The sequence below is a fragment of the Macaca thibetana genome, chromosome 14 (assembly GCF_024542745.1).
Source record: "Macaca thibetana thibetana isolate TM-01 chromosome 14, ASM2454274v1, whole genome shotgun sequence".
NCBI classification, from domain to species: Eukaryota; Metazoa; Chordata; class Mammalia; order Primates; family Cercopithecidae; genus Macaca; species Macaca thibetana.
The window spans coordinates 30,349,665-30,367,441 of record NC_065591.1 but is presented as its reverse complement, the minus strand read 5'-3'; the positions used below and the strand labels follow the sequence as shown (position 1 = coordinate 30,367,441).

General features: G+C 37.2%; 2 protein-coding genes across 4 annotated transcripts in view; one reads left to right on the top strand and one right to left on the bottom strand.

Annotated features, from left to right (window-relative positions):
• The window catches only part of PDHX (pyruvate dehydrogenase complex component X), a 157,991-nt gene that overhangs the window by 45,130 nt on the left and 95,084 nt on the right, over positions 1-17,777 (top strand). The window lies entirely within an intron of this gene.
• Positions 1-17,777, bottom strand: part of APIP (APAF1 interacting protein) — a 39,601-nt gene that overhangs the window by 472 nt on the left and 21,352 nt on the right. For 2 of the 3 annotated variants that reach the window (XM_050758940.1, XM_050758939.1), the window contains 4 exons: positions 7,036-7,084; positions 5,552-5,669; positions 5,092-5,227; positions 496-663 (listed from right to left, as the gene is read on the bottom strand). In XM_050758940.1, the coding sequence (XP_050614897.1) occupies positions 496-663; positions 5,092-5,227; positions 5,552-5,669; positions 7,036-7,084 (471 nt within the window). The remainder of the gene's footprint in view (positions 1-495; positions 664-5,091; positions 5,228-5,551; positions 5,670-7,035; positions 7,085-17,777) is intronic. The other variant, XM_050758941.1, reaches the window with a different exon arrangement.

Here is a 17,777-nt window from a genome sequence, read left to right as displayed (position 1 = left end):
ACCAGTGTTTATTGAACAACAGAGTTCTCCAATCCTAAAGAATCACATTTCTCCTCTCTTACAGTTAACTCTGCTTTGTTCCTAGTACATATTTTCTCTCAATTCTAGGCCAAAACTTTATTTTGCCCTCAACATTTTTAAAACACAGAAAGGAATCATATTAAGTCATGCAACCATATTACATACCTCTCAGGAAATGAAAGAGAGTTTAAAATATACTGCCTACATAAATTTACACTTTTTAAAAACTAGATGTCACTTTCTGAAATAGAACTTTTGTAACTTGGGATCTGTGTCTTCTTCCTCTATTAACATTCCTAGAGCCTTGCCAAACAATAGCTCATCCAATCAATACTTCTTCATGAATGAATATATAATAAAAATAAAGTATCTAGAAATAATGATAAACAATTTAAATTTAAACCAACTGACATACTTTATTTTCTTTCACATTTAGCGGGTGGTAACTTATTTCCCATGTTGATTTACACTCACATGGTTTTGGCTTTCTCCCATGTTTCCCCCCACACATATACTCCATGACGTCTGACCAGTACTGCACAGGAGTCTGGGTATTCATTCATTGCATGAGCCATTCGATCTTTGAGGTCTTTCTCCTCAGGTGTATTCTCAATAATGGGTACCACTAACATATCATCATATCTGTAAGACAAAACAAGCTATTTTTTTCCATTAAAAAAAATCAAGCATTGCTATGTATACAATATGTAATTTTTTCAAGTAACCAGTTAGACACGCTCTTTTTATGAACAGGATATTGCGTGTTATTCTATGTATCTTGTATAACCATCTCTACCAAAAGGTACCTTGGTAATATGGCAGGCTTGGTCTAATCCTAAACCTAAGTGGTGGAAATTTGTAAAATACAGCAAAACCTAACAAAGAAATCATCAAGATCATGCAAATGTTTCCTTGAAGCAGGGACAATCATAATATTTACACAAGGAGATGGCAAATGATATATTGCAGAATCAGAAGCATAGAAAAGATTAAAAATTGAATTATATATTACGAATTTCCCAATAATACAAAATCACTGTATTTCATTTCTGCAGAACCCCAAAGTATCTGAGATAGGCAAATCAATAAACACAAGCGTGGTTTGTGGCACTAGTATCTCAGATACTTTGTAGTGCTAAAACGTAAAAAAAAAAAAAATTTCTAGCTAAAGTATTCAGAAATTGCTACTGCAGGGCAAGCATAGACTAAGTAGTCATCATGTGACTGATAACTTGGCCAACCATTATCATTAAGAGTATAGAGCTGCCCATTACTTCACTTAAGTAAAACAGAGGTAATTATAGAATATCCTTAACTATGGCTGAGTGCGGTGGCTCATGGCTATAATCCCAGCACTTTGGGAAGCCAAGGCAGGTGGACTGCTTGAGCTCATGAATTCAAAACCAGCCTGGCCAACGTGGTGAAACCCTGTCTCTACAAAAAATACAAAAATCAGCCAGGTATGGTGGTGCATGCCTGTAGTCCCAGGTACTCGGAAGACTGAGGTGAGAGAATGGCTTGAGCCCGGGAGGCGGAGGTTGCATGAGTCAAGATCGAGCCACTACACTCTAGCCTGGGCAACAGACCCAGACTTAGTCTCAAACAAAACAAAACAAAACAAAAAACAAAAAACAAATCCCACTATCCTTAATATTGAAGGAATGAATTGCTAGTCTCAAATCTTTCCTAATATTGGCCAAGAGAACCACAAACTTATATTTTTCTCTAGCATGCACTCAATAGTCAGATATATTTTCAGGAGCAAAATAATTTCACAGCAAAATAAGACCTGAAAGCGAATTCAAGCCAATCCTCCCACTTTACAAACATGACACTGATCCAGACAAGTTAAATGAGAAAGAGAGCCAGGATAGCCCTTTGACCCTCAAAGAGTATTGTTTTCACTGTACCATAGAAACGCTGCTTCTGAAAGGGAGTACAATTATAATATAAATGTTATGTATACGTATACCATTATACAACTATATGTATACATATATATTATATACACATGTATATACGTATACATTATACAGATACATATGTTAACCTTCCCTGGTAAGAACTAGTACAGTCATGACAGAAACCATGTTTCTGTCAATGTCAGACCACAGATATGAGAGTGGTCCTATAAGATTATAACGGAGCTGAAAAACTCCTAACCTGCATGGACCTGGTGGACTGGACAAAGGGGGTGAACATGGGAATAAAAGATAAAGACAAGAGAGTACGTTTGGAAGAAGGGATTGGGGGCACCTTGCCTCTAGTGGACAAGGGCCCTGAGCTTTACATAGCCCTCCATATTTATTGGTAAAAGAGACAACGAGAAATGGGGGGTGATCGTGGGGGGGTGATTGTCAGGCAGCTGTCAGTCAGCCATTTGGTTCACAGCAGGCTTGTGAGACTGCATCCTTCAAACAATAGGTGCTAGAGTTCTCAACAGATAACTTCAAGGAGCCCTGTGCCAGGGAGTGATGTCCCTCAGCAAACCTTTTGGTGGCAGGCGCAGGGTGAGTTTGCTCACATCCTGCATTCATGATAAACAGTTAGCTGTTTGATCATACAGCCTCCAGTGGAATGCTGAGTTGGTCACGATCCCTTTGGCATTTTCGGCTCCCAACAACTCCTATCGCCTAATGACCGCTTAGCTGTCATAAGGTTACAGCACCACATATTATGCAAATATCTGTGGTGATGCTGGTGTAAAGAAACCTACTGTGCTGCTAGCTCTATGAAAGTACAGCATATATAATTATGTACAGTATTTAATACTTGATAATAATAATAAATGACTATGTTAGTAGTTTATGTATTTATTACACTATAATTTTAAAACACTATTTTAGGGTGTACTCTTTCTACTTACATAGTTTTTAAAAAGTTAACCGTAAAGCAGCCTCAGGCAGGTCCTTCAGGAGGTATTCCAGAAGACGGCCCTGTTATCACAGGAAATGTGAGCTCCATGCATGTTACTTGCCCCTGAAGACCTTCCAGTGAGACAAGGTGTGGAGGTGGAAGGCAGTGATATTGATGACCCTGACCCTGTGTACACTAAGGCTAATATATGTGTTTCTGTCTCAGATTTTAAAAAAAAAAAATTTAAAAAGTTAAAAAAAAATTAAAATAGAAAAACTTATAGAATAAGGATATAAAGAAAATATTTTTGTATAGCTGTACAATGTGTGTTTTAAGGTACTATTACAAGAGTCCAAAAGTAAAAAAAAAAAAAAAAAAAAGTAAAAGCTTGATAAACTAAAAAAGTTACAGTAAGCTGAGGTTATTAAGAAATGTTTTCAATAAATTTCGTGTAGCCTAAACGTACAATGTTTATAAAGTCTATAGCAGTGTAACGTCCTGGGCCTTCACATTTACTCACCACTCACTCACTGATTCACCCAGAACAACTTCCAGTCCTGCAAGCTCCGTTCATGGTCAGGGCCTTACACAGGTGTAACACTTTTTCTCTTTTACATCGTATTTTTTTACCGAACCTTTTCTATGTTTAGATACACAAATACCTACCATTGTGTTGCAATTGCCTACAGTACTTTGTACTAACCTGCTATGCAGGCTTGTAGCCTAGGAGCATTAGGCTATACCATATGCCCTGGGTGTGCAGTAGGCTATACCGTCTAGGTTTGTGTATGTACACTCTGCATACACAAGCAATGATGAAATCACCTAGTGACACATTTCGCAGAACATATCCCCATCCACAGTGACATGTGACTGTATTTTAAAGATGTTCTTTATATAAAAGATAAACTTAAAAAAAATACAGTGGATAATTTTAAACTCCATCCTTTCTTACCTCATCCAGCTGTCACTGCCCTTCTTTTGATTAGACTCAGGATTCTCTTCAAATTCAGACACAATAACACTGCCTCCTGAGCTGTGATAATGACTCTATTACTCATTTCCCAGCTAGGCTCCAACAAAATTGCAAAGGGCCACCATGTTTGGCCTCTCTACAAAATTGCAAAGACTCTCTTATGCCCTGTTCCTCTACCTTACCTTTTCCCTCTTTTCAGAAAAACTGATTCTTCTGATCTATTTTTATTTCTTCATCAAAACAATAAAATTCATATGAAACTGATAGCACCCATAAGGCCCTCCTTCAGCCCCAGATATGGAAGAGGCAATCTGGGACTCTACTTTCCTCAGTATGTACACTTCTCTTAATTTAAATATTTAACTTTTGTAAATTGGTGTTTCACAGTCCTGAGGAATGCTTTAAGCACACAATAAATATTAACTGAAATCAAATCAGTATCTCAGTGCACTAGTTTAAACATGTACATTCCATTATGTGCAGTAAGAGTATGATATTGTAGTAATAACACTTTAGTAAAACGGGCACCGTTTTCCTCTAAACAAGGCAAGGTAGGATCAAGCCCTTTAGGAAATTAAGAGTGAAGGTTCAGGAATGAGAATGCTAATAAACTCAAATGAAATGCTTAGCTTGCCCCTGAACACTGAGAACATGTTTCTTCATGCCATTATATTCTAGAATTATGAAGAATTACTACACTTTTGTGGACTGGTGAATTTATTTAAACTGATCTAGAATGGTAATCTATACTTACTATCCATATCACCTTCCACACTGAAAAATTCTAAAAATACAGAGATCTACTTTATTAAGAAAACTTACATAAATATGAAAATATTCCAGAAACACTAAATTAAATCATCATGAAGTATAAACTGTAGTCACTGCTCAAATTTCTGAAGACCAAAGTGAAGGTGAAGAGATCTTTGAGTGCCTCAATATAGGACCATAGTCTTTCCATAATGGCAGAGCTCTCAGTCAAGATTTTTTTCAGTTTACTTAAACAAATATTTCATTATTCATATTGCTAATTTACCATGGCTGGTATAGGGGCGGGAGAGGAGGGAAGACATCCCATTTGTGTCATGAGAATAGGTCTGGAAGTGTAATATTAAATGGAGTATTATTTAATACAGATCCCATGACATCTCATTATACGCATAAAATGATCAGTATTCTATTTATCAAAGAGAAGGAAGAATTCTTTTCAAATTATTTAAGAAAAGGAAAAAAAATACCTATAATATCCTCCGGAAGTACATTTCTTTATTCCTTTTATCATCTCTTGATGTGTAATTTTAAACTCCCGTCCTGGAAAGAGAAGGGTGGCCATCACAGCAGCTTTAGAGTGGGTATGAATCACTGCACCTGCTCCTGGAGGAGGAGGAAGAAAGCTGCATGCTCAGTGAAGGCCGAATTACAGCTTTTAAAGAAAAAAAAGGCCATATAGTTATACATATATATACATATGGTTATGGGCTTATTTTTCCTGGCATGGAATAAGTTGGTGGTGGGCACCAGGGTAAGTGGAATAATGGACTTTCCTCATAGGTTGATGTGAAAACTGAGTAAGTTCATGCACTTAAAGTTCTTGCATATGGTGGGTATCCAAGAAATGTTAACTGAAATAATAATTACCATTATTTAGAGGAGCCTACTCTGCAAATATTCTTTATGTTGAATACATTTTCTGCATACCTCTCATTGTGTAAGCATTCATGAAAAGAGGAGTACACTGGCTTTTTTTTAGCTTCTTCGATGGCAAAGGTCCACTTATGTCCTTTTCATTTATATCACAAACGAACATGTCTTCAGGCTATTTATAGAGGGAAAAAAAGAAAAAAAGAGGGCTTACAAAATACCAACTAGAAATGTTTCTTTTCTTGTGTACATATACACAAGAATACAAGAAAGTGTTTATCTATAGTATACATACTTGTGTATATATTTAGTATACATATACAAAGAGTGCTAATATATGTATATATTTAATTTACATTTTAAATATATAATTATAGTTTCTCAAAATAATTTAACAATTTTGAGAAATAAAAAAATGATTTCTACTGGTAAAAATATTCTCAAAAGTTTAATATAAATCTCAAAAATTAAAAAAAATTTGAAGACAAAAAATGATAAGGAAAATTACTATTTATGTAATGATTTTACTGCTGTCATTTCATCAATTTAGCTTCTCAACTTTGCCCTATAATTTCACAACTATATTTCAGAGAGCCTATATAAAGAAATCGACTTTCCAAAGACGGGTGTTAAAATTTTTTCTCCACATTTTGTAAAATAAAACCAAAATTTTGAGTAAAATTTTCTAACCCTTGAGAAATTTAGCTGGTACTCAGAAAGGTTAATCTCAATAAGGTATATTCTTCTTAAAGCTTAAGAAATTATGTAGATCTACAGGTTTTTCTTTTTTTTTCAACTTTTATTTTAGGTCCAGGGGTACATGTGGAGGTTTGTTACATAGGTAAATTGCATGTTACAAGAGTCTGGTGTACAGATTATTTTGTCACCCACGTAATAAGCATAGTAACTGACAGCAGTTTTTCCGTCCTCATCTCCTCCCACCCTTCACCCTCAAGTATTTCTGATTTGTAGCTTTTATCTGCCAAGGTTTATCAAAAAACTACAATATAAATGTTTTATTAACAAAGCAGCTTTTCTTTTTTCTTGTATTAGAAGTTAAATAATTATGTGTTTGCTTTAACTAGATTTGGGGTATTACTCCAGCATTAACACAGAATGAGACTTCTCAAAATCTGAAACAAAGTTTCATAACTTGAAATCTCGAAATTAGAATAACTTTGCTATTATGAAATATGAATTAATTTGTTTCATCTGAGACCATCAATCTGATTATTCCACCAGCCTGATAAAGATCGTAGTGTTATAAAGCTGCAAAGTCATACTTGTTCTTTACTGTGATTTAAGACTGCACTATTCACTTTTGCCCCCTATAGGCTGAATAAGATTTCAAAACATACACTGGTTGTATGGAGGATATCTACCACCTTAAAAAACATTTAATAATTACTCAATAAATGTTTGTTGATTAGTTATTCAAATTGTTGTGATAAAATGAACGTTTTCTTTTAAAATTAATTCCATTTCATAAAACAGTAATTAAGAAGAAGAGACACTGAGGTTAAAGAATCCCTTTATCATACCTGAATTCGTTCCTTTTGCACTCCTGAAGGAGCAATGTAGATTTCATCGCTGGCAACACAAAACATACAAATTGGTATTTATTTATTTCCTGCTTTTGCACAAAGAAAAGTATATCTTCACAGTCCAATCATGCATGTTCTTTATAAATCAAGCAATACAGCCAGTTGCTTGATTTAATTATGGATTTTGGCTGCATAGAAAGTAAGTCAAACTACATCAATGCCTTTGTAGTGCTGGTGGCATAGTAGAATTATTAGTTGTTGCTTTTGTCTTCCACGTTTTCATATATATTTATTCTTTTTATAGTGCAAAGTTGGTGGTAACCAGGTTTTTGTCCAGTTAGGGGAATAAAAATCTGAAAACATAAGTCTTCGGTGTCTTTAAACATGAATAAGCAGAGTTTACCCTATGTGAAATACAGTTATTCTAAAATCCAATCTGGAAAATATGCTCAATAGAAGTATATTTCTGTCATGCAAAGAATCAGGTTTGATTTATTGTTCGAAATGCTCTTATTAAACCATGAAGTTCAGAGACCTCTACTGGACGGTTTCTTAAATTACTGTATTAACACTGGGCTACTTTTTGGATAGAATCACATGCTTCCCATTTCAAAAGCACATATATCTTGGAAAAAATTTAGTAAAAAGCTAAAACAACTAAAAAGAGTTCAAAATATAAGAATGGCTACATGTGAAGATCTCTTTGTTACAAGATGTTGGACTAAGGGAGATGCTATAGCCTACCATTTACCACAAGGTGCTCTCAAATTTGATTTGGAAATTAATTTCTTTTTTTATTTTTATTTTTATTTATTATACTTTAAGTTCTAGGGTACATGTGGATAATGTGCAGGTTTGTTACATATGTATACTTGTGCCATGTTGGCGTGCTGCACCCATCAACTCGTCAGCACCCATCAACTCGTCATTTACATCAGGTATAACTCCCAATGCAATCCCTCCCCCCTCCTCCCCACCCCATGATAGGCCCTGGTGTGTGATGTTCCCCTTCCCGAGTCCAAGTGATCTCATTGTTCAGTTCCCACCTATGAGTGAGAACATGCGGTGTTTGGTTTTCTGTTCTTGCGATAGTTTGCTGAGAATGATGGTTTCCAGCTGCATCCATGTCCCTACAAAGGACACAAACTCATCCTTTTTTATGGCTGCATAGTATTCCATGGTGTATATGTGCCACATTTTCTTAATCCAGTCTGTCACTGATGGACATTTGGGTTGATTCCAAGTCTTTGCTATTGTGAATAGTGCCGCAATAAACATACGTGTGCATGTGTCTTTATAGCAGCATGATTTATAATCCTTTGGGTATATACCCAGTAATGGGATGGCTGGGTCATATGGTACTTCTAGTTCTAGATCCTTCAGGAATCGCCATACTGTTTTCCATAATGGTTGAACTAGTTTACAATCCCACCAACAGTGTAAAAGTGTTCCTATTTCTCCACATCCTCTCCAGCACCTGTTGTTTCCTGACTTTTTAATGATTGCCATTCTAACTGGTGTGAGATGGTATCTCATTGTGGTTTTGATTTGCATTTCTCTGATGGCCAGTGATGATGAACATTTTTTCATGTGTCTGTTGGCTGTATGAATGTCTTCTTTTGAGAACTGTCTCTTCATATCCTTTGCCCACTTTTCGATGGGGTTGTTTTTTTCTTGTAAATTTGTTTGAGTTCTTTGTAGGTTCTGGATATTAGCCCTTTGCCAGATGAGTAGATTGCAAAAATTTTGTCCCATTCTGTAGGTTGCCTGTTCACTCTGATGGTAGTTTCTTTTGCTGTGCAGAAGCTCTTTAGTTTAATTAGATCCCATTTGTCAATTTTGGCTTTTGTTGCCGTTGCTTTTGGTGTTTTAGACATGAAGTCCTTGCCCATGCCTATGTCCTGAATGGTATTCCCTAGGTTTTCTTCTAGGGTTTTTATGGTATTAGGTCTAAGATTTAAGTCTCTAATCCATCTTGAATTAATTTTTGTATAAGGAGTAAGGAAAGGATCCAGTTTCAGCTTTCTACTTATGGCTAGCCAATTTTCCCAGCACCATTTATTAAATAGGGAATTCTTTCCCCATTTCTTATTTTTCTGAGGTTTATCAAAGATTAGATGGCTGTAGATGTGTGGTATTATTTCTGAGGACTCTGTTCTGTTCCATTGGTCTATATCTCTGTTTTGGTACCAGTACCATATTGTTTTGGTTACTGTAGCCTTGTAGTATAGTTTGAAGTCAGGTAGCATGATGCCTCCAGCTTTGTTCTTTTGATTTAGGATTGTCTTGGCAATGCGGGCTCTTTTTTGGTTCCATATGAACTTTAAAGCAGTTTTTTCCAATTCTGTGAAGAAACTCATTGGTAACTTGATGGGGATGGTATTGAATCTATAAATTACCTTGGGCAGTTGGCCATTTTCACGATATTGATTCTTCCTATCCATGAGCGTGGTATGTTCTTCCATTTGTTTGTGTCCTCTTTTATTTCACTGAGCAGTGGCTTGTAGTTCTCCTTGAAGAGGTCCTTTACATCCCTTGTAAGTTGGATTCCTAGGTATTTCATTCTCTTTGAAGCAATTGTGAATGGAAGTTCATTCATGATTTGGCTCTCTGTTTATCTGTTACTGGTGTATAAGAATGCTTGTGATTTTTGCACATTAATTTTGTATTCTGAGACTTTGCTGAAGTTTCTTATCAGCTTAAGGAGATTTTGGGCTGAGACAATGGGGTTTTCTAAATATACAATCATGTCATCTGCAAACAGGGACAATTTGACTTCTTCTTTTCCTAACTGAATATGCTTTATTTCTTTCTCTTGCCTGATTGCCCTAGCCAGAACTTCCAACACTATGTTGAATAGGAGTGGTGAGAGAGGGCATCCCTGTCTTGTGCCAGTTTTCAAAGGGAATTTTTCCAGTTTTTGCCCATTCAGTATGATATTGGCTGTGGGTTTGTCATAAATAGCTCTTATTATTTTGAGATACGTTCCATCAATACCGAATTTATTGGGCGTTTTTAGCATGAAGGGCTGCTGAATTTTGTCAAAGGCCTTTTCTGCATCTATTGAGATAATCATGTGGTTTTTGTTATTGGTTCTGTTTATATGCTGGATTACGTTTATTGACTTGCGTATGTTGAACCAGCCTTGCATCCCAGGTATGAAGCCCACTTGATCATGGTGGATAAGCTTTTTGATGTGCTGCTGGATCCGGTTTGCCAGTATTTTATTGAGGATTTTTGCATCAATGTTCATCAGGGATATTGGTCTAAAATTCTCTTTTTTTGTTGTGTCTCTGCCAGGCTTTGGTATCAGGATGATGTTGGCCTCATAAAATGATTAGGGAGGATTCCCTCTTTTTCTATTGATTGGAATAGTTTCAGAAGGAATGGTACCAGCTCCTCCTTGTACCTCTGGTAGAATTCAGCTGTGAATCCATCTGGTCCTGGACTTTTTTTCATTGGTAGGCTATTAATTATTGCCTCAATTTCAGAGCCTGCTATTGGTCTATTCAGGAATTCAACTTCTTCCTGGTTTAGTCTTGGGAGAGTGTAAGTGTCCAGGAAATTATCCATTTCTTCTAGATTTTCTAGTTTATTTGTGTAGAGGTGTTTATAGTATTCTCTGATGGTAGTTTGTATTTCTGTGGGGTCGGTGGTGATAACCCCTTTATCATTTTTTATTGCGTCTATTTGATTCATCTCTCTTTTTTTCTTTATTAGTCTTGCTAGCGGTCTATCAATTTTGTTGATCTTTTCAAAAAACCAACTCCTGGATTCATTGATTTTTTGGAGGGTTTTTTGTGTCTCTATCTCCTTCAGTTCTGCTCTGATCTTAGTTATTTCTTGCCTTCTGCTAGCTTTTGAATGTGTTTGCTCTTGCTTCTCTAGTTCTTTTAATTGTGATGTTAGAGTGTCAATTTTAGATCTTTCCAGCTTTCTCGTGTGCATTTAGTGCTATAAATTTCCCTCTACACACTGCTTTAAATGTGTCCCAGAGATTCTGGTATGTTGTATCTTTGTTCTTATTGGTTTCAAAGAACATCTTTATTTCTTCCTTCATTTTGTTATGTACCCAGTAGTCATTCAGGAGCAGGTTATTCAGTTTCCATGTAGTTGAGTGGTTTTGATTGAGTTTCTTAGTCCTGAGTTCTAGTTTGATTGCACTGTGGTCTGAGAGACAGTTTGTTATAATTTCTGTTCTTGTACATCTGCTGAGGAGTGCTTTACTTCCCATTATGTGGTCAATTTTGGAATAAGTGTGATGTGGTGCTGAGTAGAATGTATATTCTGTTGATTTGGGGTGGAGAGTTCTGTAGATGTCTATTAGGTCTGCTTGCTGCAGAGATGAGTTCAATTCCTGGATATCCTTGTTAACTTTCTGTCTCGTTGATCTGTCTAATGTTGACAGTGGGGTGTTGAAGTCTCCCATTATTATTGTATGGGAGTCTAAGTCTCTTTGTAAGTCTTTAAGGACTTGCTTTATGAATCTGGGTGCTCCTGTATTGGGTGCATATATATTTAGGATAGTTAGCTCTTCCTGTTGAATTGATCCCTTTACCATTATGTAATGGCCTTCTTTGTCTCTTTTGATCTTTGATGGTTTAAAGTTTGTTTTATCAGAGGCTAGTATTGCAACCCCTGCTATTTTTTGTTCTCCATTTGCTTGGTAGACCTTCCTCCATCCCTTTATTTTGAGTCTGTGTATGTCTCTGCATGTGAGATGGGTCTCCTGAATACAGCAAACTGATGCGTCTTGACTCTTTATCCAGTTTGCCAGTCTGTGTCTTTTAATTGGAGCATTTAGTCCATTTACATTTAAGGTTAATATTGTTATGTGTGAACTTGATACTGCCATTATGATATTAACTGGTTATTTTGCTCGTTAGTTGATGCAGTTTCTTCCTAGCCTCGATGGTCTTTACATTTTGGCATGTTTTTGCAATGGCTGGTACCGGTTGTTCCTTTCCATGTTTAGTGCTTCCTTCAGGGTCTCTTGTAAGGCAGGCCTGGTGGTGACAAAATCTCTAAGCATTTGCTTATCTGTAAAGGATTTTATTTCTCCTTCACTTATGAAACTTAGTTTGGCTGGATATGAAATTCTGGGTTTAAAATTCTTTTCTTTAAGAATGTTGAATATTGGCCCCCACTCTCTTCTGGCTTGTAGAGTTTCTGCTGAGAGATCTGCTGTTAGTCTGATGGGCTTCCCTTTGTGGGTAACCCGACCTTTCTCTATGGCTGCCCTTAAGATTTTTCCTTGATTTCAACTTTGGTGAATCTGACAATTATGTGTCTTGGAGTTGCTCTTCTCGAGGAGTATCTTTGTGGCGTTCTCTGTATTTCCTGAATTTGAATGTTGGCCTGCCCTACTAGGTTGGGGAAGTTCTCCTGTATGATATCCTGAAGAGTGTTTTCCAACTTGGTTCCATTTTCCCCCTCACTTTCAGGCACCCCAATCAGACGTAGATTTGGTCTTTTTACATAATCCCATGCTTCTTGCAGGCTTTGTTCATTTCTTTTTCTTCTTTTTTCTTTAGGTTTCTCTTCTCGCTTCATTTCATTCATTTGATCCTCAATCGCTGATACTCTTTCTTCCAGTTGATCGAGTCAGTTACTGAAGCTTGTACATTTGTCACGTATTTCTCGTGTCATGGTTTTCATCTCTGTCCATTCGTTTATGGCCTTCTCTGCATTAATTATTCTAGCTATCAATTCTTCCACTTTTTTTTCAAGATTTTTAGTTTCTTTGCGCTGGGTACGTAATTCCTCCTTTAGCTCTGAGAAGTTTGATGGACTGGAGCCTTCTTCTCTCATCTCTTCAAAGTCATTCTCCGTCCAGCTTTGATCCGTTACTGGTGATGAGCTGCGTTCCTTTGCAGGGGGCGATGAACTCTTATTTTTTGAATTTCCAGCTTTTCTGCCCTGCTTTTTCCCCATTTTTGTGGTTTTATCTGCCTCTGGTCTTTGATGATGGTGACGTACTGATGGGGTTTTGGTGTGGGTGTCCTTCCTGTTAGTTTTCCTTCTAACAGTCAGGACCCTCAGCTGTAGGTCTGTTGGAGATTGCTTGAGGTCCACTCCAGACCCTGTTTGCCTGGGTATCAGCAGCAGAGGCTGCAGAAGATAGAATATTGCTGAACAGCAAGTTTACCTGTCTGATTCTTGCTATGGAAGCTTCCTCTCAGGGGTGTACTCCACCGTGTGAGGTGTGGGGTGTCGGTCTGTCCCTAGTGGGGGATGTCTCCCAGTTAGGCTACTCAGGGGTCAGGGACCCACTTGAGCAGGTAGTCTGTCCGTTCTCAGATCTCAGCCTCTGTGTTGGGAGATCCACTGCTCACTTCAAAGCTGTCAGACAGAGTCGTTTGCGTCTGCAGAGGTTTCAGCTGCTTTTTGTTGTTGTTGTTGTTTAGCTGTGCCCTGTCCCCAGAGGTGGAGTCTACAGAGACAGGCAGGGCTCCTTGAGCTGCTGTGAGCTCCACCCAGTTTGAGCTTCCCAGCCGCTTTATCTACTTAAGCCTCAGCAATGGCGGGCGCCCCTCCCCCAGCCTCGCTGCTGCCTTGCCGGGAGATCGCAGACTGCTGTGCTAGCAATGAGGGAGGCTCCGTGGGTGTGGGACCCTCCCGGCCAGGTATGGGATATAGTCTCCTGGTGTGCCCGTTTGCTAAGATCCTTGGTAGAGCACAGTATTGGGGTGGGAGTTACCCGATTTTCCAGGTGTTGTGTGTCTCAATTCCCCTGGCTAGGAAAAGGGATTCCCTTCCCCCTTGCACTTCCCAGGTGAGGCGATGCCTCACCCTGCTTCAGCTCGCCCTGCTTCAGCTCTCGCTGGTCGGGCTGCAGCAGCTGACCAGCACTGATTGTCAGGCACTCCCTAGTGAGATAAACCCAGTACTTCAGTTGAAAATGCAGAAATCACCTGTCTTCTGTGTGGCTCGCGCTGGGAGTTGGAGACTGGAGCTGTTCCTATTTGGCCATCTTGCTCCGCCCCCTCCTGGAAATTAATTTCAAATCTTGTCTAAAGTCTTTCCACCCTCAACAACAACTAAACAAACGTCCCTTGGCTCACGTATCAGATTTTTTCCCTTTTCGTTGGATATCTTTGATAAATTACCAGTTTCAGTTGCCACCAGAGAGTATTAATGAGCTGCCCATATATATGTAAACCAAGAAAATGCCAGTACCTGCATGCTCTAGTTTCTGCCAGTAAGGCACAGACATAGGGACATTGAACACATATCAAACATTTCATAGTGCAAATGAGGATAATGGCCTATATATCAAGCTGCTGAAGTTCAGGTTACTAATAAACCTGTAGGCTTGGAATCAATAAAAATGTAGGGTGAAACAGAAGTTTCTTTAAGGTTCTACTGATGAAGTCTAGAAAACAAATGTCTGATAATGTGAGTGGAAATCCAATGCACTGTAAGCTGCATGCAAGCATTCGCTTTCATGAAGTGGTTATTGTTTCCGAGTTCTGCGACATAAGGATAACATAAAGGGATATTCCTCTGGAACCAGTGAGAATGGGTTGGGATCATACTATTAACAAGGGCTCTTTGTGAATACCAGTTATCTAAATCTGGTGTCCTTGTGTAACATGGAAGAAGCTCTAGACTCATGTATGGTACGTGGTCCACTCACCTGTATAGATAAGTGGACTTGTGGGTCTTCTTATGTGGGTAGAAATTTATGCAGTCCTGGGAATAGACTCAAATAAAGTACAAAACGGTCTGCTGGTAAGTAAAACTATTCTATAAAGTAGGGTATTCTGTTTATTCAGTGACTTGGTATGCTGAGTCCTGTAAATGTCTTTGTAAAACTGAAATTAATTTAGACTTTGATGAACTTAGGGTAATTAAAACATTAGCCAAATATGTTTTAGAAAAATATATTTATATCTACAAAGAACGAGATATCTGGATAAAAATATAAAAATGACAGTGTTTTTTAGAATAGAAACACGCCATATACTAAAGTGAAATATCTACTTGGTGCTTTAAGCCACACACAGAAAGCATTTTGAATTTCAAGTTACTAAATTTTGGAATATACTTCTCTGTACTCCTGCATTTTCACTGTGGTAAGCAAGGGCCAACCCCCAAGAGGTCAAAATACATCTTTGTTCAGTTGCTTCTATTTTTATTTGCTTTCTGGTCATTTAAAAAATAATTTAAATCTTATAGTGCTTCAATTATTTTGTCTACAATATGACTTTATTAATTGTAGTCCTAATCACATGCAACAGGATCAGTCTCTCCGACGCCTGTCAATATTACTCTGTGAAAATAGGAAATTACAAATTTGAATGATAGGGATCTAACCTAAACCCAGTGGCTATTGAGTATCCTGGAATTGCCTTGATTACTATTATTTTTTCGGTCCTTTATTTCCTTCTTGTGACTTAATTTTTGGTACCACACACTTGTGGCATAAGCTGGAATGGCCGAGTCAAACCTTGGAATCAGTAAATCATTTTATGTTCCCGATTTTATTGTCTATATTATTGTGGAATCATAATTTATTGGGTTTGCACTTTATTCCAAATTTATTTGCCCTAAGCATCAAAGAGCCAAACTTTCACTAACAACATGAGAATAGTATTGCTGATAATGCTAGTGACTTAAGTCATTTAAATATTAGGGGAAAAAACCAACATTTTACGACAAAATATTCATTTTCCTACGTAAAGCACAAATTTAATAAGATTCCAAATACAGTGCCACATGACTGTGGCTCTTTCCATCCATGATCTCCATACCCATTAAGAACTAAGGATAAAGCATTTCACACATATGATGAAAATTTCCTATAAGCTGATTATAGTACTATAAAAACCATTTAATTTTAAAAGATGTGCCAATGAGTGGTTTATGGTGGCCACATACAATGGTAGTGCGTGGATTAGTAAAATTCTACTAGAAAGAACATAGTTCTTTATGTCTTTTTGATAAGAAAAATTTCATCTTGAGTCCTGCATTCACCTATTTCTAACTTGGCTGGTTTTTTTAAAAGAGCCAGTTGGAAATGGTTATTTTAGCTCATTTGGTAGAAAGCTTTATTTTATACATACACAAACTATTTCTGAACATGCAAATAAAAAGCAGCTAACTAAAGGCAGCATTTAGAATATGATTTATTATAAATAACACAGTTGGGAAACTGTATTACTGGGACTCAACTTCTAAATGGATACATGAAACAAGAATAAATGTTGTTATCATAGGGTTTGCTGTGAATAGGCCATCTTGAAAGTTTTGGCAAACTAATGTGAAAGCTTGAGCAATGCTGTATTTACACATCAGCAGCTAGGCTGATGGTAAGAGAAGAGGCACAGATGGATTTATTGATCTACCATGTGAAACATAATCTTACTAGACTGAGAGCATACTTATATCCCTAACTGTGCCAGAATGAAAATTTCATGAGTTAACTCAGTAATTTAAAGCAGATAAAATTACAATGGCATCATCTTGTGGTATGCCATAGACTCCCTTTTGTTCAAAATGACTTACATCCCTAAGTGTGCTAGTTGCTAACAGAGGCACCTCTTGTCATTTCCCAACGTTCATTGAAAATTTCATGAGTTAACTCAGTAATTTAAAGCAGATAAAATTATAATGGCATCATCTTGTGGTATACCATAGACTCCCTTTTGTTCAAAATGTTCTGATTATATTTAACATTCCATTCGTTAATATGCAATGCAGCCTCTTTGGGGGCATGACTATATATACTTATCAGCACATAAATATTTTAATAATCCAATTTTGTTAAAGAAAGTGAATTAGAATGAAGTAATAAATCAACATCACTCAATTTAACACACAGCCTCCAGACAATAATATTCCTAACACATTTCAGGAGGAAGAAAAGATTAATCCTATGTTGGAAATCCCTGAATGAGATTCTATAATCTTAATTTCATTGATAGCAAGTTACTTCTTACTAACACTTACTTTCTTTATCTTCTTGAATAAATGACACTAAATAAATACAATGAGCAATTGAATACTATTTATCCTTCCTGCTTCAATTTAAGTCCAGTACATCTTATTTTGTCCTCTGAGGAATACAGATTAGCAGGTACTATATTCATTAATGATACAGGTGCTTAGGAAGCATACTGCCTTTCTTTTGATTCAATAAAAAAATTATTAGGATTTTTAATGATTAGTCATCTGTATTTAAGTGACTTTAAAATATGTATCTGGGAGGCCGAGGCAGGTGGGTTGCTTGAGCCTAGGAGTTCAAGACCAGCCCATGCAACACAGTGAGACCCAGTCTCTACAAAAAAAAAAAAAAAAAGAAAAAAAAAGAAAAAATTAGCCAGGCGTGGTGGTGCATGCCTGTAGTCCCAGCTACCCAGGAGGATGAGGTGGGAGGATTGTTTAAGCCTTCCCTTGACTTAAGGGAAGTCAAGGCTGCAGTGAGCCATGATTGCACCACTCCACTCTAGCCTGAGTGACAGAGCGAGACTCTGTTTCAAAAAACAAAGTACCTGAACCTTTGAAACAAATCCTATCTACCCAGAGAGGATCCACTGGAATTTCAGGTATATGAACATACTTGGTAGCATGTTATTTAACTCTGGTACTCAAAAACTGAGGACTAAATTATTGTGATCTGAAATTGTAGTTCTTCAATCTTCAGGTATTTGATACATCTTCAGCTTTTGTACATTGCTTCCATTCAGTTATACAAACGTCCACTTGTCCATTTAGAAACTAAAGACCTATGGTAT